The sequence below is a fragment of the Lepidochelys kempii genome, chromosome 1 (genome assembly GCF_965140265.1).
Source record: "Lepidochelys kempii isolate rLepKem1 chromosome 1, rLepKem1.hap2, whole genome shotgun sequence".
In the NCBI taxonomy this organism is placed as follows: domain Eukaryota; kingdom Metazoa; phylum Chordata; order Testudines; family Cheloniidae; genus Lepidochelys; species Lepidochelys kempii.
The window spans coordinates 225,713,707-225,738,446 of NC_133256.1; the positions used below are offsets into that span (position 1 = coordinate 225,713,707).

Sequence of the window (24,740 nt, forward strand, 5' to 3'; positions counted from 1 at the left end):
CAACACTTTAGATGCTTGGACCTTTTGTGGGAAGTCAGTTGTCATATTGGATCAGGCCTGAGGTCAGTGTAGTCCAGTGATCCAGTCTCCAGCAGTGGTCAGCACCAGATGCTACAAAGGAAGGTGTACGAACCTGTAGTGGGTAGATGTGGGATAATATGCTCCCCACCCCCATTAGGTCTCATCCTGGTCTCCCATAGTTAGAAATAGTTAAACCTTGAATTTTTGATTAATGTCTTCTCGTGATTTTTAGAATTTTTTTCTGTTTGCACAGTGCTACACTCAGTGCCTCTCAGGTATTGCATATCTTGAGGGAAATACTAATTATAAACTGCTTTCTTGTCCTGCTTCTGCTGCTAAATCCTCTTCTGTGGGAATGGTTCCTCCTTTAGTTTAGTCCATCTTGTCTTCATCAATCCTGCTTAATCTCTGTGCATATATTCTCTTTTAGCGTCTCCTACTGAATCAATACATGATCATTATTAGCCATACATTATCAGCCATTGTTCAATCCAGTGATTCGTCCTTTTTGGGGATAAACATGTATGTGTTAGCTAAGAAAATTTGTGAAATATTTCTCATAGTATACTTTATTCATAAAAAAGTTCTAAGAATTCATAATTTCAATACTCATCTATACAGAATATATTGTGTAACAATAATTATGATAAATTAGTTTTTGACTGCTCACTATTAGGATTATTATTTAGCCACTTATATTTTTACAGTAAATTGATTAGGTGACCTTGAATTGTATTTCAAGTAATGCTAGGAGAAGATACTATATCAGTTCACGGTTTGAAGGGAAGAAATCTTCATGAGCAGAAGTATGGGCTGTGATTGTAGTTGATGGATAGTAAGTGTGTGCTAAATTCTGAAAGCTTGAACTTTGATATACCAAGACTGTTATTTTCCGCCCCTCTGGTATTGGTAAAAGAATCCATGTTTGAAAAATGACTTTAACGGTCTGCTTAGCTTTAATTCCTTCTTGGTGCTAATGCATTATATAGGACTTCAGATCATTACAGTACCAAGTAATTACCTTTTAATAGATAATGTAGACTACAGTAGAGAAATACTTATGGTTTCTATTAGTACATGCCTGATTGGTTTCCAAGTTGTGTAGTTATATAATTTTAATAATGCCAGTGTTTTAACCGTTTCATACCTTTTGTATGGTTGCAGGGAAATGGGTAAGTTGCAAAAGGAAGCTATATCTATTGAAACCTCTCTGGAACAGAAGAGATTAGAGAGACATAATATGCTTCTTGAATGCAAGGTCCAAGATTTGAGAATTTCTGTCTTATTGGGGTCACTGGATGAAATCAGTGAAGTAGAGGTACTGTAGAAAATACTTATGAAAGATGTATTATAGCAGAAAACATATTCCTGAAGTAAAATGTTTTTTTTTCCTAATGGCTGACTGTCCTGGTTACATAATAATGTAAAATAATATAGGCACTGGCCAAATCCATCATTATGCAGCCAATAGAAGGGGCTATCACACATTTTTACACGCAACCACATTGGCAACATCTTATTGAAAATAATAAAAGCTTCATAATACAAAGGCATTGCCCTATCAACATTGCAAATAAACATTTAAGAGGATGCATAAAGACAAAACTATTATTGCAAAAATGTAAAACCTAGGGGTTTAGATAGAAAATCATTCAAATCTGAATTTCATCCTATTGAGGACTCCTCCTTAGATGATATTCTGACATTTCTCCCCTATCCTAAATATGAATATTCTCTAAATCTGAGCTTCCTTCCTCCAACAGGTATAGAAATAAAGTCAAATAAATTAGAAATGGAATATACTCTTAGGAATACTTATGACAGTTTCAAGTCCTCCCTCCTCACTTTCATAGTGGGCAGGGCCACTCAGAGGATTTTGGGAGTCTAGGGCAAAATCTGAAACTCGGGGCCCTCCACCCTTCCAAAAAAAATCACCACTGGGGGGAGACTGGTCAGGGGGTTGGAGGGCAAGCTCACCCTGCAGTGGCAGCTTCCGCTCTCTGTTTGAGAGGGCCTCCAAACCAAGTGACGGTGAGACTCCGTGCCAGGTTGCAAAGCTACTCTGTTTCCTCCCCTTCCCCCCCGAAACAGGTGCCCCAGGGCAAACTGTCCCTCTACCTGCCAGGTGGCTGTGTCAGCAGGATTGCCTCTGCCCTTCCCCCTCCCCCCAACTGCTGTGAAGAGTAAAAAGTCTTTACCTTTTTCTCAGGAGAGAGAGTGAAAGGGAGGAAGGAAATTTGCAAGGAAGCTCCCTGGATCCAGTCTTGGGAAAGCTCCTCTGGGTGAGGATAGGTAGAAATGGGTGGGAGAGGAGGAAGGAAGAACAAGGGGACAGGGGCATTCAGTGGAGAGAAAGGGGTTTGGAGGGTACTCATGGAGTGACTACGTTGGCGGAAAGGAGATGGCATATGGTGAGAGGGGGCTGTGGCTGTCATGGAGTAGGAACAAGGTGGATAACTTTGAGGGGACGTAGTAATGTGTCACTGATGTGTGGAATATGGGAGGGAAAGTAATGGGGTATTGACAATGAGGAAGATGGAAGCAGCATGTGAGGACTGGGACACAGCTGAAGTCGGTAATTGTTGACCCAGGCTTGCAATGAGTAGGAGGCAGTCTGCTTGTGCTCCTTGCCCAGCAGCCTAAAAAGAAAGAGTGGTTTTTTTTTTTTCTAAGGACAATTGACTAGAAGGGGTGTTTTCTGTTGACTGATGTCCCTGGGAGCCTTTCTTGAAGGGGGATTTTAAAACTCCCTGGAAAGCCCATTCTGACAGACCAGAAATGGAGTTAGTCCATTTTAAGTGCACTCTGGACAAATCCACTTCTGCTTTCATGTTAACCCCACAACTGCACGTGCTGGATTCTTCAAACTTCATAGAAAGACAGCATTTTCGACTATTAATACCTCCTTCTAATCAACTAGTAAACCATAATGTTTGATTACAAAAGTGTATTAAATTAGGAAAGGAAAAGTTGCTCCATTTTTCTCCCTCATTCCATGTCATGTAGACTTTGTTCTTTTTAAAAACTAAGAAGATCACTATATTTCTGAACTTAAAAGCCCTTCATCTGTGTTACAGCTGGGAACTGAAGCAGAGAGCACTGAGGCTACTGCAGATATCTATGAAAGAGAGAGAGCAATTCAGATAGACTACAGCAGTCTAACAGATGATCTAACGGTGAAGCCATTTGTTTTATTTACTTTATAGTACTATATAATGACGCTTTCATGCATTCTTCAGCATAATCTTAAACAAATGTTTTGACTGAAAACTAGTAAGCTTGAGATTTGATAGCGGCCATTTCCTGTTAGACATCGTGACTTTTTAGCATTAGTATATGTGCATTTTATCGATCAGAATATTCCACTTTACAAAAAGTGCATGCTATAATTTAAAGTTAAGTGCAAATCTAATGGAGGAGGAACAGAAATTCCAATTTTCCTTCATACTGTTACATTCATGGGGCCCTGCAACAGAAGTCACATACCTGGCCACAGAACTTTCAAGAATAGTGTTTGGCAGATAAGGGCCTTGTATCAGTTCCCCGGAGCCTTGCATTCCATAGACCAGTGGTTCTCAACGGGGGTACACGTACCCCTGGCGGTACGCAAAGGTCTTTCAGGGGGTACCTCATCCAGATATTTGCCTAGATTTACAATAGGCTATATAAAAAGCACTAGCGAAGTCAGTACAAACTATAATTTCATACAGACAATGACTTGTTTATACCGCTCTGTATACTATACACTGAAATGTAGGTACAATATTTTATATTCCAATTGATTTATAATTATATGGCAAAAATGAGAAAGTAAGCAATTTTTCACTAATAGCATACTGTGACACTTGTGTATTTTTATGTCTGATTTTGTAAGCCAAGTAGCTTTTAAGTGAGGTGAAACTTGGGGGTACGCAAGACAAATCAGACTCCTGAAAGGGGTACAGTAGTCTGGTAAGGTTGAGAGCCATAGCTGTAGACCAAGGATATAAATACCCTGTCTTCTGTAAGAATCCTTTGGATCATCTGTTCATCTTCTGGAGAGGTTGCAGAACCAGTCTTTCCCTTTCTCCGTCATGTTAGTTTTCATGAAAGAGTTGTAAATAGTTAAGTGGAGTGGCTTAGATCGTTGAGTGTATTATGCACTCAATCTTTTTTTATGTTCTTGTTCAAGATGACCAATCTGTTGATAAGAGTTAAGATACTTTTCTTGTCCCTCTATATTCCCTACTGTACAACGGCACAAAAAGGGTGTTTTATATCTCAGGGAAATGTGCTCAGGCCAATCTGCAATACCTGCAAGACCTTGCCCCAAAGGACCAAAAATCTTTTTCACAACTTGCTACTGCAAGAAGCTGTAGTAGTGAGTCTGGAAGAGCTTTTCCTAAAAAATTCTCCCCTTACACAAGCAATGTGGCTGCTAATCCTGCTTCAGAATACCAGGCTCGAAGGAGTTGGTCATCGTTTTGTAAAGGTCTTTTATAAAGATACTCAGGAACAATCAAAATTGGTTCTGAGGGCTAAAGATCCTACCTAGCTCTTCAAATAGAGCTAAGGAAAACACTTTTACAGTATCAGAAATTCTTCTTCTCCAGCAGAATTGCAGGGAATGTCACCCAGAGCTCAAGTTGCTTCACATAACAACAGAACTGTTTGGTTTAAGCCTTATATGATTGGATGTCGTGGCCTGTCTAAGGAGTTCAAGGCAGAATATTAAGAGACCAGACCTCTCTGCTAGGAGGTGTCATGCTGCCAGATGGAATTGATTTAAAAGGTTTTCTCAAGGCAGAGGCCTTTGACCATGCTTCTTGTCCATTTTATTTCAGTTTAAATTATCTTGGGCATTTAAAAAAAAATGTTTATTCCTGACTATTGCCAAGGTTTGTTCGGCTGCTGTTTCTGCTTACTGTGTCCTGATGTAAGGGACACGTGGTATATTTCCATCTGTGGTGAACCAGTTTGTATAGGGCCCTCTTGTCTGGGAGCCTGCTGATTCTCTTCGCAAGTAATCCCCTTTTATGGCTTTTTGTCTTCTACTTAGGACCTACAGTCTGATAAAGAGATTGAGGCTCATCTGACACGACTGCAGCAGCAAATAGTATCCAAAGAAAACGTTTTATTCAAAACAGCTGCACCAAACCTAAGAGCATTAGAGAAATTGCAGACGGCTAAGGACAAGTTCCAGGAATCAGTAGATGGTAACACTGAATCTTCCTTATTAGTAACCATTTCTGTGAAAATTTTCCATCCTGCATAATCCTTATGCTGAAACCGGTCCTATTTTTTATTTTTTTTTATTTTTTACTCCTTTCACATATTTGAGTATTTCCTTTGTGTTTGTATCAGAGACTTACTACTAGAGGCCCTGTGTTTTTCCTTAGTTACACTTTTATACTGCCATTTCATATTAATAATCTTATTTATAAAATGTTGCATCTTATTCCAAATTATTTCTTTAAAATTTTGTGTTCCATCATTAATTCTGTTTGTATCTTCACCAAAAATATCTTTGTAAGCAAGATATAGTATATTCCTTGATAAGAGGTTTTATTAAATTTCAGAGATGACTGATTTGCTAAGAATTTTCTGCTAATTTCCTTAGAAGAAGCAATCCATGTATCAGTTACCATATCTTTTCTGGAGCTCAAAACACAAACATTACTGCAAAATTAGTGGCGTGCTGTAAGTAGCACATTACTGAGAGTGCAAGGAATTCCACTGCCACACCCAAATATAGACTTATAAGCTGCTATAGAGTTTATCCAATCTAAATATACAACTGTGAACAACCTGTGCTCAGGCAGAGCTCCATCTCTTCACACATCAGTCTGGTCTTGTGTAGGGAAAACTGGAAACATCCAAACAATTTTCTAGGTTTTCAGTCTCAGTAGCTGAGCGCTGGGAGCAAACTTAAGACATTGCCATGTTGCTCATATATACACTGAAGCTGTTTTCCGTTTATGTTGCAATACAGATTTCTCTAGTAAAATGCTTATTAGCTAAGATATGGATTACTAAGAGAATTAAACTAATTATAAGTTTATTATTGTGCACTTCCTGCAAAGCTGAAGTTCAATTATTCTTTCATAGCTTTTGAGGCCAGCAGAAGGGAAGCCAGGATATGTAGGCAAGAATTTGAACAGATGAAAAAAAGAAGATACGAGCGTTTCAGCCAGTGTTTTGAGCATGTCTCAGTAGCTATCGATCAGATCTACAAGAAACTCTGCAGAAACAGTTGTGCTCAGGTGTGTAATGTTTTCAAGTACTTGGTTTAAAAAAAGTGTACTAGCTTACTTTCCCTCAGTTGATAATTGGAATTATAATACTGAAAGTTTCATTAACTAGAACAGTAGAATTCATTCACTTTTATTTTTTTTAAACTCTCCAAAGATAGGTTATGGTTTCAGTCTTGGACATGAAATTTATGCAAACGGACTAGAAGACAAAGATCATTAGGAGAATCACAATTATATGAAGTGAAGAAAAGATAGTATCTACCAGTCTGCAGTTACCTACAGCTTTCTTTTGTGCAAGAGAGGGATGGATAATGCGTTCACTCTTTTGGGAGTTTATTTGATTTTAATATCACGAAGGATGCATAAAGTATATTCATTACTTTTGGTTTTTAAAGGAAATACTATTGGTTCACAGATCTAATGGTGGGTATAGCAAACATCCAGAACATTCAGATATCCATGTAACCAGTTAACAAGACTATTTTAGATATCTGAACCCTAGCATTTTTGTTTTAACACTCCCTACACTTCTCTAAATAAATGTGGGGGGGAACCACTCTTACATATACCCAGTTCATATCAGTATAATTAGTTCTATAGTTCTTTATAACAATTGCTCCTCTGTATTAACTCCTCATCAGTCATCTAGCATGTACTTCTGAAACTTCTAAAAGAAAAATATTACCAGTCTTTCAAAGTAAATTATAGGAAATCTCAGACACAATTTGTGCATATCAAGTTCAGCAAATTTTTAAGTATTTCTGCAGATGAGTTCAAGTTTTGCTCCATACCACAGACACATTTCCCACACTTATTCTCCCTCAGAAAGAGCGTGAGAATTGAATTGTATACAGGAGATCTAACAACATAGATCTTCGCAGCGATAACAGATATATCTTCTTGTGCCCAACATACAAGATATCTTTTCTGGCCTCCTAAAACCCAAGTTCATACCCTTTCTTACTGAAGGAGGCCAGGGAGTTAAAGTTGAGATCACTCAGCAGTGTTAACCTCTGTGCAAATTTATACCAGCAGCATAGCAGTTAGCAGTCCCTTACTTGTATTTTAAACATAGTGGGCTAGACCCAACAACAGATGTACTATAGAGAGTGAGTTGGAATGATATGTAGCCTCTGACTTAATTTATACAGTCTCCTGTATGGCTGTTTTTAAAGAAATGTTATAGCCATTTAGCAAGATTTTACTCCGTCATTTGTTTTAAAAAAAAATTAGTGCAAGACAGATTAGAGGTATGGCAGAGATTGGTGATGAACTAAAACATAAGAAATGTGTTTAATTCCTGCATACCTTCATAATTTAGCTGGGCCGGCCAAGTTTAGGGGAAACATAATTATTATAAACAAGTAACACTGGTGAGAGAGCTACTTTACCTGGTAAGTTTCAGAGTAACAGCCATGTTAGTCTGTATTCGCAAAAAGAAAAGGAGTACTTGTGGCACCTTAGAGACTAACCAGTTTATTTGAGCATGAGCTTTTGTGAGCTACAGCTCACTTCATCGGATGAAGTCGGAAAGGCTTTGCTTTGTCTGCCTTATCCTGATCCAGGAGCTGGTTCCTCGAGAGTTCCCTACCAGCAGGGAGTCTGACAGCCAGGCTGCAAATGTCTTGAAAGATGAAACAAAAATTAAGAGAGCCTGTCAGTAACCAAAGGCAGTTACATCAGGTCAGCAGCCTGGCACAGGGAAGCCATAAGCAGGACCAGCTGAATCTACCATTGGCAGAGCATGGAGTGGCTGAAAAGGCCATTTGCATGTATGCCATCCCACGGTGCAGGTCTCATCAGTCCCACCCCTATCCCCTCCTGTCAGGTCTCCTTTCCTTAGCCCTAAGGGAAGTCCGGAATTCTGCATGGAGAGGAGAAGAAAGGAATCTCCCTCAGGAAGAAATTCCCTCTTAGGCTACAGAGCTCTTGGATTTGGCATGAAAAATGCCTTTACTGTAGAGGCTGCCATCTTGTAAGCCCCAGGAAATGGCTGCAGTGTCCCTTACAGGGATTCTGTTCACACTCAAAAGATAAAAGAGATGCCTGTTAATGGAAGAGTTTTGCAGGTCTCTTCATCTGACTCAGGTTCCTAGTCTCACCTCCCCTAAGGAGTAAAAATTAAAGGAGAAAGGGGTTCAAGAAATCACCTCAAACTTAGGAGAATACTGGCCTGTTTTTCTATGGACAGCAGTTCCTCTGACTGATCACCAGAGAGTGCCAGAGCTAATGGCTCTTCACAAGATTTTAAATGTGGAAAGAAAAAGCATGGTAAAAGGAATATAAACTATTTACATCTGGTTCTTTTTCATCTTCCTCCTCCATTTCATTTTCATTATGAGCATTGCCCTCCCCCCCGGTAGAAAATCCAACCTAAGTCCAAGAGAGAAATAAAGAAGTCAAGGATCACCTTCACAGGAGGAAGGTTAATTCAGTCTCAGAGTCTTTGCTGCAGGATGAAGTGAAGCAAGAGGATCTTTTGCCAACTGAATTATTTGAGTTGGATGAGCTAGTGAGAAAAAAATGGTGGTGGAAGAAGAGACGACTAGTACAGAAATTACAAACGTTTTTTCCCCAACTTGTTCAAAATCTGAACCACCCGTTCCCCTTCGTGTCTTTTGGGGGAAAGTAATTAAGGCTGAATGGGAAGCACCAGCAAAGTCTGTGAGATTGTCCAGGCATGCAAAAAAATATTCTATAGCATGCACCATAGCAAAAAAGCAGATTGTGTCTCTTCCCACAGTGGACAGAGCAGTTTACTGAAACTAGTCAAAGACATTGCTATCCCAAAGGAGAGGGACTTTTTTTCCCCAAAAGAACCCAATGACTGCAGAATGGAAATATCACTGTGCCCTAATGAGGCTGCATCTTCCTCTCTGAGAGCTTCTGCTGCAGCACCATGTTTTGCAAGAGCAGTACTCACCTAGACAGACAGTTTGGCAGTCAGGGGTGCTAACTGCTAAGAAATCACTTCAGTTAGGTTCAGAGTTAATGAACATCTTAGTGCCTTCAGCATTCATAGCTGATGTAACCAGGGGTGCTTCTGAGGTTTTCAGCACATGCTATGGCCTCCAATGTGGCACCTCTGTTTAAGATTCTGGAAGGGCGACAGACAAGTCAAAATCACATTAGCAGCTTCAAAATATTCAGAAGGTTGGTTATTTGAGGAGCCATTAAACAAAGTGGTACTGGATTCTTCAGATAAATCAAAAAATACGTTACAAAACTCTCAACTCCAAATCTGGGAAAAGGGATAGCTGGCTTTATTTCATGTCTAAATATTCTTTTTTTGGCTGTTCCTCTAAGTATGGAAGGCAAGACTACAACAAAAGCAAATAGAACAAGTCTAAGCCTGGAAAGGAGAGAGACCAGTCTTCCTGCAGTGTTTCCAACACTAGAAACAATCCATGACTACAGTCAGGAGAGTTCTGACGAACAGCACCTAAGGGGAGGACTGTTAAAAATTCAAGAACCAATGGTCTGTCTCCACATTGGACAGATGGGTGCTGAATGTGGTTTGACAGGAGTACATCATAGAATTTTGAAAGACTCTGAAGAATCATTTTCTCTCTTCTCCAGTATCTTCAAATCTGCGAAATAGGTGTGATCTGTAGTCTTTAGTATATTATCTTTCGGGAATCTGTGTAGTAGAGAGAGTTCCCAAGGCAGAGATGTTCTCTGGCCACTACTCAGTTTTTGTTTCTGGTACCCAAGAAGTCTGGGGAGGACAGAGAAGTATTGGAGACCAGATTCAGTCTGGAGATCTTTAAGTCCATAATGGTGACCATCTGCCAGAGGGATTACCTCACATCAGTCAATTTGAAAGAGACCTATCTTCACATGCCAGTTCACCAGGTGCACAGGAGATTTCTGTGATTCACTTATGGGACTGATAATTTTCAATACAAAGTGCTGCCTTTTGTATTGTTATCTGCGCCTCAAGCATTCACAGAAGTCCTCAGTGTTCTGGTTGCTATTCTCAGGCAAACGGGGATACAAATACACTCTTTACTAGACAACTTTCTAATCAGAATCCTGTCCAAAGAGAGATCCACTCAAGTAGCAGTCCAAACGTTGCAACAGCATGGATTATAGTAAATTTTGGAAAGAGTCATCTTCAGCCATCTCAGTGCCTCATTCATCCTGGAGTGTTGATAGACTCAGAGGCCCATCAGATCTTTGTCAGCCAAAATACAGGGCAAGATCAGATCAGCAGTTACCCTTTTGAGGGCATCCTAGGCACCCTAATGAGTGTTCTAGGGATGATCATGTCATAATGAGTTTTGTAGGAATAGTGCCAGGGGCAAGAATGAATGTGAGGATTCTCCAGAGTTTCCTACTGTCCCTTCCTTGCTGTTTTCTGACTTTTCCATCTCAGAAAGTGAGCATTCTATCACTCGTATTGAAATCCCAGGATTGGTGGATGAGCCCAGATTGATTCCAGGAAGGTTGGCCATGGCAGAGCCAGAGAGATCTTTCATAACAATAAATGTCAGTCTGGAAGGATGGGGAGCATTCTCTGAGAAGTCGGTGGCTGTAGGGACATGGTTCTTCTTGGAACAAAAGAAGAGCGTACATTTTCTAGAGACAAGGGCAATAAAGTATGCTGTTCAGCAACGCCCCAGCATTACCGAATGGTGGTCTTCTGGTAATGGCGGACAATGTCAGTGATGGCATACATAAACCATTGAGTGGAAGGGGAGAGGACTTAGGTTAAGGGATCTACAAAAGGAACAGTATCATTGCTGCAGTGGGCAGAGGCTCATCTACTGTCTATCAGGGCCTTGCATATCAAGGGCATCCATCCAACAGTGGGCACCAGAGCTCACTCAGTACGTGGGCAGAGAAGGGGCATTGAAATCTGTAAAACTGCAACTTGGTTAAACATTGACTAAGTTTTACAAGATGGATACTCCTCTTCAGATGATGCAGCCTTTGACAGGTGGGTCTTGCATGCTGTGGTGATTCCTTTGGGTAAGGGAATCCTTTCTCTGATATTTTGTTCTCTCCCTAGGAATTTTTGTCATTGCTAAGAATATCCCACACTGAGGATCTGTGGACCTATCCCTGAAAGAGAATGGGAAAATTTTGTGGCAGCTTACCTGAAAATTTTCCCTTCTTCAAACAGATCTGGCCCTCCCTGAAAAAGGCCAGCCTGTTTTAACTCATGCTTACAGTTTTCTGCAGTAGTTAAAATTTTCTTGTTATTCGTAATGTTCTCTTGTTGAATATTTTTTGCAAGATGAGAGATTTGGTTTTTTAATTTCCTAGTCCACAGGACCTAGCTATGGAAGCATCTTGAAACTGAGATTGTCTACTGAAGGTGGGGACAAGTCCCTCGTCAGCTGTCCACCTAGCTTTGTTTCTGCCCCCTGTAGGTACAGACAGGCAATGACCCATTGCCAATCTTTGGCTCTTTCCCTTCAAAGAAGGGAAACTTTTCAGGTAAGCAACCATGAATTCTCCCAGTTTGAGGAAGTTACTGCTAAAGTAAAATTTGTGACAAACCTCTGGAAAATATCTGTATTCAGTTCTGTCAAAAGCCTTCTCCATCTCCAAGGAAGTCAGCTAAGCCTGGAGGCCTCTAAAATGCCTAAAGCAGGGATGTGAGGCAAGTATCTGGTGTTGAGCAGTGAGGAGCAGCTGAAGATAAGACATTCTGATGCCCTGAGAAGAAGAGTGTACAGGCAAGAGACAAAAATTTAAGACAGAAGCCTAACATTTATCTTCAATAGGAGAATGGAGCAGTCAGAGCCAGAGACTTCATGGTTTTAGTATGAAAGAAATAGCTAAACTATGAGATCAGTATGTTATTTATATTTGTAAAATTCAGTCAGTTTCATTTCAGGTTATTTAAATTTGGTGGGGGGGAGGGGGCAGACTGAGTGGGCAACAGTTGTAGCACTGCTTGTGCCACATAACACATCCCTTTATATACGTCAAACATTCATATTCTGGGATAGAGTACTCCTGGAACCTTGGAGTTTTATGCCACCAGACTGGATTGGATATCATCTCTGTCACCGCGGCTGCTACTCTGAAACCAGTCTTATACCAGAAATTTCTTTAGATGAAAGTATATAACACCTTTCTTCTAATAGAGCTACGACACTAATGGGAAGTTTTGTCAAAACCCTATGGTCCCTGCAACTTATTCACAAATTAGTTTTCACTAACTTAAGGATAGAAGCTGTTATTTTATATGGTTCTCAAGAAGTTCAAGGAGTTATTAAAAGGGACATCCCATTTTAGTATTTATTTTGCTATCTGTCATCTTATGCTGAGTAGGAAAGGTTAGCCCAGTCTGTTCGATTTAATTGCTAGAATTAGTATTGTGCTACATCTATTTGTAGACTGGTGTCATATTTTGAAGGAATCTCTCTCCTTTTATGTGCTTTGTATACTAGAGCTCATGTGCACAGAAACCTTGCTTATGGTAGTATCCTTCTCCTTCTATTAAGAAGAATATGATCAATTCCAATTTGTCCCCAGAGTCTCTTTATCTCTCATCCTTTGTTTGCCTTGTACATAGTTTGTTTACAGTAGTTAGTCAGTAAGTAGGTGTTAAGTAGTGTTAGTGAATTAGAGTTCCAGTGGTGTCTTAGCCCCAGGCGGTGCATGCACCTGTCTCCAGGTTTTAAGCCTTGTTCTGCCTGCAACAGACCTTGGCCCATTAGCAACCCACATAGCAGCTGCCTAAGGTGCTTGAGGGAGTTGCATGTAAAGGACAAGTGTCGTATTTGCAAGAATTTTTGTCCTAGAACTCAAAAGGAGCGCAACCACCTACATCCCTTCCGGTCAGTCTGGTTGCGAGTTACCTCAGACCGCTGGGTGTTTGGCATTGTATCTCTGGGCTACACACTACAATTCTTTCCTACCCTGCCAGAAGGGCAAGGTGGTACAAATCCTGACAGACAACACCGCCGTGTTTTACATCAACAAGCAAGGCAGAGCCCAATTGTCAGCCCTCTGCCAACAAGCTCTCCATTTGTGGGACTTCTGTGTGCAGCATGCCATTCATCTTGTGGCTGTGCCCCTTCCCAGGGCCAGAAACATGTTAGCAGATCACCTCAGCAGGTCCTTCTCTTCTTGCCACAAGTGATCACACTGACCACCTCTGGATGGAGTGATCTTCCAAAGGTGGGGACCCCTCTTCTCCTCCCACCCCCCCCAGTGGTGGACTTGTTTGTGTCCTGACAGAGCATGAAGTGCCATGTGTTCTGCTCAACTCAGGGGATCAACATAGGCTCCCTGCCAGACATCTCTTTGCTCTAGTGGTCAGGGGGCTCTGATGTATGCCTTCCCACCAGTGCCCTTAATCCACAGAGTCTTCATGAAGATCAAACAGGACAAAGTGAAGGTAATTCTGATAGCCTCAGCTTGGTCTTGCCTGCACGGGTTCGGCATGCTGTTGGACCTTTCAGTGGCCACCCTGCTGCAGCTGCCTCTCTGGCCAGATCTGCTGTCCCAGAACCACGGGAATCTTCTACACCCGAACTTTGCAGCGCTGAATCTGACAGCCTGGCTGCTACATCGTTGAATGCAGAACAGGAGTACTCAGTCCATTATCCAGCAGGTCCTGTTGGGTAGCAGAAAGCCCTCCACCAGGGTGACCTACCTGGCCAAACGGAAAAGGTTCTGGAGTTTGGACCAGGGTATCCACCCCGAGCAGGCCCTGCTGCAGTCATTGTTGGACTATCTTCTGCATTTCTTTCATCGATTAAGGTCCACTTGGCCGCTATTTTGGCCTTCCATCCTCCGTTCCAGGGCAGGTCTGTCTTCGCTCATGACATGATGGTCCTTTTTTTGAAAGGTCTGGAGTGACTCTATCCCCACATTCCCTCCTTAGGACCTGAATCTCATGCTATCGTGACTCATGGGTCCCCCCTTTGAGCTTTTGGCTTCCTGCTTCATCCTTCTACTCTCCTGGAAGGCTTCTTTCTTGGTGGCAATAATGTCTGCCTGCAGTGTCTCTGAGATTAGGATGCTTACCTTGGAGCCACCCTGTATGGTATTCTACAAAGACAAGGTCCAGCTGTGACCGCACCCAGCTTTTCTGCCCAAGGTAGTTTTGCAGTTTCATACAAGCCAGGACATATAGTTACCCATGTTCTTTCCAAAACCTCATAAGTCAGAAGAGGAGTGCAAATTGCGCTCTCTGGATGTCAGGAGAGCTATAGCCTTTTACATTGAAAGGGCTAAGTTGTTCCATAAGTCGACACAGTTGTTCATTGCAGCGGCGGACAGGATGAAAGGTCTTCCAGTGTCTGCCTAGAGATTTTCATCATGGATCACCGCCTGCATCTGTTTCTCTTATGATCTGGCGAAAGTGCCTCCACTGGCGATTGTAACCGCCCTCTTGACTAGGACGCAAGCCTCGTCAGCAGCCTTCCTGGCCCAAGTTCCTATTCATGATATTGGCAGGGCCGCTACCTGGTCGTGCATCCACATATTTACGTTTCATTACCCAGCACTTACCCAGCAGGCCCAACACAATACTGGCTTCAGTAAAGCAGTGTTGCAAGTGAACTCCGAGCCCACCTCAGTGGTATACTGCTTGTGAGTCAACTAGAATGGAATTGACATGAGCAAGCACTTGAAGAAGAAAAAAACGTTACCTACCTTTTTGTAACGGTTGTTCTTCAAGATGTGTTGCTCATGTCCATTCTACTACCCCCCCTCCTCCTACTCTGTCGGAGTTATCAGCAAGAAGGAACTGAGAGGGCGTAGGGCCGGCGTCGTCTAATATACCGGTGCGTGAGCACAGCATTCCAGAGGGCACCACTGCCAACCCTATGGGTACTACTAAGGCAAAAATTTCCGACAAATGTGCACATGGGCACACGCACTCCTAGAATGGAAAGGACATAAACAATACATCCCAAACAAGAGTTACGAAAGACAGGTAACTGTTTTTTAACACTTTGCACGGGTGCTGTTCGTTTTGTAACAGCCTATAAATATGAAAATTACTTCATTTACTTTATTGTCCAAGTAAAATGAAAAAAAAAATGAAAAGTACAATGAGATTTTTTTTAAGTGAGTCTTTAAATGATATTGGTAACAAAGATAAGGAACAGTGTTGAAAATATGACTAAGATGACAGTCTGCCTTAAATGGTGGTTCTTTGATTATGATGTCTGTCATATCCCAAAGGTTTCACAAGATTTTTCAAGAACCACATTTTTAACAATGTCTCTCTTAAATACAAATACAGTTATTAACTACAAATCAGCCAAAATGTCAAATTTAAACTTTAAAATACAAACAATAGCAACCCTAAGCTAAACATGTCACGTGTTTCAGTATTAACAAAATATTGGGGCATGTGTTTCAGGCATTCCTCAGTCCCGAGAACCCTGAGGAACCATATCTAGAAGGCATTAGCTATAACTGTGTGGCTCCTGGAAAACGCTTTATGCCAATGGACAACTTGTCAGGAGGTGAAAAATCTGTGGCCGCACTGGCTCTTGTGTTTGCAATACACAGGTAATATGGTGAAATAAATTTTACAATACCATCTTTTTACTAATCTTTGAGCATCAGTGGTGTGGAACAAATGTAGCATAGTATTATCAGAAGGCAGTTTGAACATTTATGTCTAAAAATGTATTTTACATTCCTGTTCTGTTCTTGGCCTTACTATTCCTTGGTCAAAATTTTATGGGACAAGCTAAAACCGCAAAATATTAGTATATCTATATAAAAGTAATTGACTCTCTCTTATTTTTAAGTTTCCGCCCTGCCCCTTTCTTTATTTTGGATGAAGTGGATGCTGCACTGGATAACACAAACATTGGCAAAGTAAGTTATTCCTTCTGTTCTCTGAAATTAATTTACAGATAATCTAATGATATAGTGGTATTCTTTTGCAGAAGGGTAGTTGTTTAATTTAGGGAGGGACAAAGAGAAAAGTTCAGTAATTCTCTATTAGCATAAATCAAAACAGACTGCATGAGGGACAAATTTAAGAATATTTTGAGTGATTATTCCTGTGTGTATTCCACATGTGGGTACACATGCACTGTGGGACCGTCTGGAAATTTTTAGTAAGCAGTGCCCATTGGTCCGCACATGCACACAGGTATGTTAGAGTTACTGTTGTTGTCATGGGGTGCTCCACTCACCACCGGTCTGGCGCCGCCTCCTCTCGGGATTAGCTCGAGGGTGACACACCCATCCATGGTTTGCATGACGTCGCTCTGTCTCTGATCTGCAGCTCTTCTTCTTCCAAAACCCTCAGTATCTCTTCTGTGACTCAGCCCTCTGGCTAGGTCACTCAGTGGTCCCTTTCTGGGGTAAAAGGTCCAACAGGGCCTATTTGCAGCCCTGTCTTTGGGCTCAGTTCACACAGTCCTTAAACAGTCCAACAGGGCCTATCCCAGTACCCTGGTCTCTCTCTCTCTCTGCAGCCCTCCCTGCGCTTGCTCTGGCATCTGTCCCTTTAGTCCTGACCCCGGCTTTCCAGCTGGGTCAGTCTCGGTTCAGCCCCCTTCCAGGGTAAATACAATTTCCAGTACAGCCCCTTACTTGGGCCTGTTTAAACTCCCCAGTGGCTGTTGGGGGGACCCAGGCCCACCCACTACTCCAGGTCCTGACCCAGGGACGCTACAAATAGCAGCCCCATGCTGCTTCCTTTAGCCCTGTTGCTATTCCCTGGGCCACTTCCCACATATCTGGTTTCCCCCCGTCTCTGGGTTTGCCAGCCTGCCAACTCCCTCCACTCAGGGAGTGAATACAGCCTGTCTGTAGTCCTTTCTAGCTGCCCCTCCATTGCCAGCTACCTGCTTTCTGCCCAGCTGCGTCTGGCCAAAAAACCCTGCCTCTTCTTCCCCAGCTGAGTCTGCTTTCATTCCTTCCTTCCTCCCCAGCTCCACCTCCAGGTGAACCCTTGTGGAGTTAATTAACCTGTCTAGCCAACTTAATCCCTTTTACTCTTCTGTGATGTGGATACCTCATCTCAGTTGTATTGCATTAAAAAAGAAATTCCAGATTTTTTTTTTAATCTACTACTCTACCCATTGAGCCAGAGTATGGTAGGGGTCTGAGATGTATAGTGATGAAATATAATAATATGCTGAATATATAGCCACAACTGTAATTTTAATGTACAAATAAATACTTGAAGATCTTAATGGAAGTGTATGACATGAGATTAATCTGTGAATTGTTGACGACATGATCTGTTCAGCAAGCCTCCAGTTTAGGGTCTCTAATGATCAGGCCCTACTTGGCAGATACAGATTCAACCTGTGGGACTCCATTGGCAAGTTTGAAGGAGCCTCCCACAGGATTGGGCGGAGAAGTTCGCCACTCTAATAGATGAAGGCAAGGCGGTAGCCGGGGTGTCCTCCAGATGGCCTGGGATGCTACGGACTTGGCGTCCAGGATGGTCGTCATCTCTGCAATAGCCATGAGGCATAGCTCCTGGTTACAGACCTCCGGGCTGTCCCAGGAGATGCAATCCACCCTCCAGGACCTCCCTTTCAAGGGAATCGGGCTCTTCTTGGAGTTAACTAATGCTAGGCTCTACAGTCGTAAAGACTCCTGGGCCGTTCCTTGGGTCTACATACTCCTCAGCAGGCCAAAAAGCTGTTTTGCCCCCCTGCCACCTCTGCAGTCATTGAGGTCTTGGGGTTCCCCTCAATCTGGCTCCTACAAAAAGGACAAAGACGGGTTTTAAGCGATGCCACCGGTCGTCATCTTGTCAACCTGCCCATCCTGGTTCTTCCAAGGACCAAGGCAGCCAAAAGCAGTCATTTTGAGGATGTGCCCAAAGACTATGCCCCAGTCATTGCACCAGATCCATTCCCCGACCTCTGCCCTTTTCGGTCGGCCTGGTCCCATATCACCTTGGACCACTGGGTGCTTGACACTGTCTCATCAGGCTATACCCTGCAGTTTGTAGGCTACCAACCCTTCCATCCCCCTTCCCCGTCCCTCTTCAGGGACCCTTCTCATGAGCAACTCCTCATTCAGGAGGTCAAAAACCTCCTGCACCTAGAGGCATGGAAGGAAGAGGATTCTACTCCTGCTACTTCCTCATTCCAAAGGCAAAGAGGGGCCTCAGACCTATTCTAGATCTGCATTGCCTCAACAGGTCTCTCAAAATGTTGAAATTTCATATGGTCTCCCTGGCCTTCATCATCCCGTGCCTGGATCCAGGAGCCTGGTACGTTGCCATCAATTTAAAAGATGCGCACTTCCATATTGCCGGGGCACCAGCATTTCCTCTGTTTCACATTGGGCCAGCGCCATTGCCAATTCACAGCGATGCTCCTTGGGCTCTCATCAGCTCCAAGAGTGTTCACCAAGTGTATAGCTCCAGTGGCTGCTTATCTGTGATGTCTGGGGGGTCCAAATGTACCAATACCTCAACGATTGGTTGCTAAGGGGCCAGTCCTCGGATCAGGTGCAGAGGCATCTCACGCTCGTCTGTTCCACCTGCCACAACCTGGGCCTAATAATAAATGACAAGGAGTTAAACCCCACTCCAGTGCAACACATAGAGTTCATTGCAGCCGTACTCAGCTCCACTTGGGCCAGGGTCTTCCTCCCTGAGATTCTGTTCTGAGCCACGGTAGACCTCATCTCATTTCTGCATGCTCACTACTGCCCACACCTGCCCGAGACTGCTGGGTCACATGGGAGCATGTACTTGCATGGTTTGGCACATGTGACTCCACCTCAGGCCCCTAGTGGCATGGCTGGCATTGGTCTGTGTCCACAACCAGTACAGTATGGCATACACCTGGTGGCCATCAGCACATTTCATCTGCTGGTAGACACCTGCTCTGCACTTTCTCATCCAGTTACCATCCACTTCCTATAAGGATGTGATTCTTTGAGTCTTCTCTCCAGTGACAAAACGTATAGCACTCTGCAACTTGAATCTTGTTGGATCAACTCTTACTAAATAACCGTTTGTGCCCCTGGCATTGTACTCTCTGTTACATCTCTAAGAAGGTAACAGAGGAGTCGGGGAGCTAGAGGTGCTCATGGCTGACCTTTCCTATTGAGTTTTCCACAAGGACTAGGTATCCATGAGACTACATCTGAAGTTCCACCCTCAGGTGGTGTCAGAGACTATAGCTGATGTGAAAGTCTATCTACCTGTGTGTGTTACCTTAAACAGAAAAGGTGGGTGAGGTAATACCTGTTATTAGACCAACTTCTGTTGGTGAGAGAGACAAGCTTTCAAGCTACACTGAGCTCTTCTCTCAAACGTGACGAAGAGGTCGGTGTAGCTCACAAGCTTGTTTCTCTCACCAACTAAAGTTGGTCCAGTAAAAGATATTCCCTCACCCACCTGGTCTCTCTAATATCCTGGGACCGACACTGCATTTTACCTTAAACCTCATTCTAGCAGGGAAGAGGCAGCATGACACTTGCTGGACATGCATAGGGCTCTTGCCTTTTACCTGCAGAGGAAGAGAGATTTTCAGAAGTCTCCTAGTCTTTTTGTAGTATTCATGGAACAACTGAGAGGCCATTTGTTCCCAGATACTGTTGAAGTGGAATTGAGGGTGTATTCTATTTGACTACAAATGAATGTCTCCCTTAAGTGCGGTGTGAGAGCACACTTAACTAGAGCTTAAGCAGCATTGGTAGGTTTCCTTTTCCTTTCCTACTACTGACATCTGCAGAGCAGCAATTTGGAGTTTGGTTCTTATCTTTGCGAGATATTATGCACAAGTGCAGGGGTTCTCAAACTTCATTGCACCGCAACCCCCTTTTGACAACAAAAATTACTACCCTGATTCTTGCCACCCCAGGTCGGGGGGCCAAAGCCCCACTGCCCCTGGGGGGGGAGGGAGAAACCCGAAACCCAAGGGACTTCAGCCGCAGGCAGGGGGCCTGTAACCTCAGCCCCACTGCCCAAGGCTGAAGCCCTCAGACTTCGGCCCTAGACAGTGGGGCCTGGGCTTTGGCTTTGGCTTCTGGCCCCAGCAAATCTAAGCCAGCCCTGGCGACCCCATTAAAATGGGACCCACTTGAGGTTCTGACCCACAGTTTGAGAGCCACTGCGACTAGTGCAAGCAGCTACTGCTGCAGCTTCTCTAGGCAGAGCTGTTCGGTAATCTGTGTCATAGTACTCCAGGCATACACCTCCATTTAAAGTGACGCTTTATGAATCAGCTGAAGTGCATTATACTTGGAGACAGTCACTCAAAGAAAGGGGTTATTCACGTTGTAGTCACTTGAGTTCTTCAAGATGTGTTGTCCCTATGTGTAGTACACTACCTACCCTCCTTCCGTGCTGCCTGGTTTCCCCCTACTGGGAACTGGTGGTAGAGAAGGAACAACAATGGCAGCAATCCAGCAGCCCCCTTTCTCCATTCGGTGTGGAACATGAGGAGAGCCGGAGAGCACGCACAAACCACACACACTGCTAGGGGAAAATCTCTGATCCTGAGTACTTGGAGCACATGCACAACCTGAAGTGCACTACACATAGGGACAACATATCTTGAAGAACTCAAGTTACTACAAGATGTAGCCTTATTAATTTCTGGATTAATATATTGATTGGTTTTATATTAATCATAGTGACCTGGGTGAAGAGTTCCGCCTCCTAAATGACTACAGTATCAGGATTAGCAGGGTGAGATTCATCATTAGGAATATCATTAGCCTTGGAGACTCTAGGAACACATGGGAAACAATGATCACAGCTGATGTACTTACAAATTCTCAGCTGTCCTATTAAAATCTTACTAACCTGATATCAAAAACACTGTAACAGGCAAGAAAGGTATAACATAGCATGTCTAGTCTTAATACTGGTATCACTTACATTTCCTGGTAGGAATGAAGTGTGAACCATTATTCTCTTCACTGTCATAGTCACCAGTGATTGCCATCCTGGCATCTCCTCCCCCCAAGGCGAGGATACAGCCTTTATAATGTGTTACGCTGATGCCCTCTGTTCCATGTATAAGGGTTTCAGCCCCTTTTCCTTACGTGGGTTTCCACATTCCACTAATTTCAGGGTGTCTTGTTTTTTCATAGGCTAACACCTTAGTTATCTTTATTCTCATTAACTAAGTTACTGTAGCAACTTGAGGTTATTAAAGAATCCCCCTGAAATGTTACTGTCTGGCATCTTGCGATATTAACTGGCACATTGCAGCATATTTTCCAGTCTATTGTTGCATAGTTTCCATAACATCAGCACTTTACACATTAGGATATAGAGGTGAAATATAAATATTAATTAAATATACCTAAGATCTTTTATTGTTGGCTATAACGATGATTTACCCTTTCATATTCTATGAAGGTTTGCAAATACAAATCTTAAGAAGCTAAAACTATTTTAGGCATTTGAGACAAAAAAAAAAAAAGGTTTCAAAGGAGAGGTGTTAGAAGTATTCGATATCTTCTGTAAAACACATCCCAACCATAAATGTTCTCCTCTTGAAGAATAAAGTCTTTAGCTTGTTTGTAAAAGAAATCTGTGTCAATAGGGATATTTTTAGAATTCTTTGTGAGAGTTTAAAATGAAAGAGGAGGGGTAAATAGATCTACTTTATGACTTTGTTTATAGCTATAGCACCACATCCTAGGCATCACTCCTCTTTGGAATATCCTGCATAGAAAACATCCTCACATTCTCTTTGTAAAATTTTAGAAAGAGATGTGGTTGACTAAGTTTGTTTTCTTGTGATAAAGATCATGTGTATACCAGAGCAGTGTCCTGTACTTTGAGAAGAGGCTCATTGGTTGTTTGCCTTTTGATCTAATAGTTCCTAGATTTACAACTTATCATTTGTAGTACATTTTACAGCTTTCAATTAAATATTATCAAATATTCTCTACAAAGCAGCAGTCACAATAACAGTTCTATACATGTTTGAAAATGTAGCATATTTATTAAAGCAAAACGGAAGTTAAACTGCATTCCACAGTTAGTGTAAACTTACTGGGAGGTAAATATGGAATTATGGCTAATGAAGTGTCATCCTCTTTGACACTTGGTGCCTGTCACTACTTGGCAAAAAGCAGAGACTTCCTAGGAATTTCTTTAATAATAGTTAGGGCCCTGCAAAATTCACGGCCATGAAAAACGCGTCACTGACCATGCAATCTGGTCCCCAGCATTAGAAATGTGGTCTTTTGTGTGCTTTTTACCCTATGCTGTACAGATTTCATGGGGGAGACCAGCATTTCTCAAATTGGGGGTCCTGACCCAAAAGGAAGTCGCAGGGGGGTCGCAAGGTTATTTTGGGGGGGGAGGAGTTGCAGTATTGCCACCCTTAAGTCTCAGCTGCCTTCAGAGCTGGGCAGCTGGAGAGCAGTGGCTGTTGGCCAGCGCCCCACCAGCAGCAGTGCAGAAGAAAGGGTGACAATATCATACCATGCCATACTTACTCCTGCGCTGCTGCTGGTGGCGGCTCTCTCTTCAGAGCTGGGATCCTGGCCAGCAGCTAGTGCTCTCCAGGTGCCTGGTTCTGAAGGCTGCGCCGCTGCTGCCAGCAGTAGCACAGAAGTAAGGGTAGCAGTACTGCAACTCCCCCCACAATGACCTTGTGACCTTCCCACAACTCCTTTTTGCATCAAGCCCACTACAGTTACAACACTGACATTTCAGATTTAAACAGTTGAAATCATGAAATTTGCAATTTTAAAAATCCTATAACCGTGAAATTGACCAAAGTGGACCATGAATTTGGTAGGGCCCGAATAATCGTGTAATAATTTCATACAATAAGCAACCAAAAAACCCACTAAACCCTAAGCATGTGAGCTATCATTCTCTAAGCGAATGTATGAAAATAATTGTTGCAAAATTCAGTCAGAGCAGTCAAGATTGTAATTATGTAAAATTCATTAATAACTATTTTGTATCAATATTGAGGTCTACTCAAACTCTTCTCATTGCTTCAGTTTCCTCAACTGTAAATGGTGATCTTACCTGCCATGGGAAAGACCTGAGACACCTTCAAATGACAGGACCTTTATATATTTGCCAGTGTTTTGAGTTTTCAAATTACAGAAAATAATGTTTGGAAATACTTTAAGCATATGAACAGATTAGTATCTATACAGTACTTATTGGGATCCAAAGAGTTTGGGGAAGGTCTGGTTAGTGCCAACTTCTTGGAGATCTTCTGCTTTAATAAGGCTAGAGGGCTTTAAATTGAAAATTAAAAGAAAAAACTTTCCTTAACTTTAAGTGCATATAATACTAACTCCTTATAAAAGTTGAAAACTAGTCAGGTTTTAAAATCTTCAGTTCAAAATAATTTCAACAACTATGCCTACTTATGACATAGCAGATAAAAATGTACACATAGAAGTGTGATTTAAAAAATGTTGCTTCTAATTTTCATTTAGGATTTTATCTTCTGTTGTGGTATGAAGTCTCTTTCATTTGCCTCAAATTATAAATTTAGCTCTGTGCAGTAACATTTTACAGCTGGTGAAAACCATTTTCTGCCACATAAAACAGCACAGTAATATGCATTTGTAATCTGCATCGTATTATGTAAGTGGTAACAAGCTGTAAAATTTATGGCTTATACATGGAAATCCACCTAACTTAAAAGCATTGTCAAGTAAAATGCCTTATGTTCACTTTAGAAATGTGACATTTCTAAAGTGGATTGTTTTCATATACATTTTTAAAAGCCCCAAACCTGTGGGGTCATACTGTGAACCTACATCATGTACAGTGTCTTGCTTGGCCAGTTATAGTCTCCCTTTTACCCTGCCCAATTCATTTATGAATTCTGTCTACTGAGTAATTCATTTCTTTTCCCATTGTTCCCTAATTAATTGTGATTTAAATCTGACAGAACCCACTTATCCTAAAATGTGTGGCTTTTCTTCAAAGGTATCGAGCTTCATCAAAGAGCAGGCACAGGACCAGTGTCAGATGATCGTTATTTCTCTGAAGGAGGAGTTTTATTCCAGAGCAGATGCATTAATTGGAGTCTGTCCAGAGGTACAAATAATTTTTATTCTTTTCTGTCTTGATTTCAATCAAATTAAATTCATATGGCAGTTAAACGATAAAAAAAAATTCCAGCTGCAGCCAATTATTTCTTAAGAAATGACCCCCCCCATGTTCATTTTAAAAAAAAATTCTCTAACAACTGTATCAAGAGCTAAGTGATTCAAATGCATTGTGTGCCATTCAGGAATAGTCATTGGTAATTGTTTAATAGCATTCCAGAACAAGTGATTTATAGTTAAGTGGTCCTTCTGGTAACTGCATCATCTTATAGGTAATGCTTATTTTTAATATATATGCTTGTAAACTGATTTGATTCTTCCTCCTTTCAGCAAGATGATTACATGTTTAGTCAGGTACTGACTCTGGATCTTACTGTGTATCCAGACGCTGATGACAGTGAACGAAAAGAGCAGCACAGATACAGTTCCACATTGGAATAAAACATGAAAGTTTCAGGGCCATCTGTGAATAACAAAATTGTGATTCCTACAGCCACCTTTATGACAAGTTTGTAAGCTTTTTGA

The 24,740-nt window shown here is 42.1% G+C and overlaps 1 protein-coding gene across 3 annotated transcripts in view; it reads left to right on the forward strand.

Annotated features, from left to right (window-relative positions):
* Window positions 1-24,714, forward strand: part of SMC1B (structural maintenance of chromosomes 1B) — a 64,053-nt gene extending 39,339 nt beyond the window's left edge. Inside the window, exons 18-26 of one of the 3 annotated variants that reach the window (XM_073316005.1) lie at window positions 1,186-1,333; window positions 2,333-2,365; window positions 3,117-3,197; window positions 5,060-5,216; window positions 6,109-6,263; window positions 15,592-15,743; window positions 15,989-16,058; window positions 24,094-24,204; window positions 24,546-24,714. In XM_073316005.1, the coding sequence (XP_073172106.1) occupies window positions 1,186-1,333; window positions 2,333-2,365; window positions 3,117-3,197; window positions 5,060-5,216; window positions 6,109-6,263; window positions 15,592-15,743; window positions 15,989-16,058; window positions 24,094-24,204; window positions 24,546-24,656 (1,018 nt within the window). In that variant the 3' untranslated portion in view covers window positions 24,657-24,714. Of the gene's footprint in view, window positions 1-1,185; window positions 1,340-2,332; window positions 2,366-3,098; window positions 3,198-5,059; window positions 5,217-6,108; window positions 6,264-15,591; window positions 15,744-15,988; window positions 16,059-24,093; window positions 24,205-24,545 lie in introns of all 3 variants that reach the window. The other 2 variants (XM_073315998.1, XM_073316012.1) reach the window with 2 other exon arrangements.
* The last annotated feature ends 26 nt before the right edge of the window (window positions 24,715-24,740 follow it).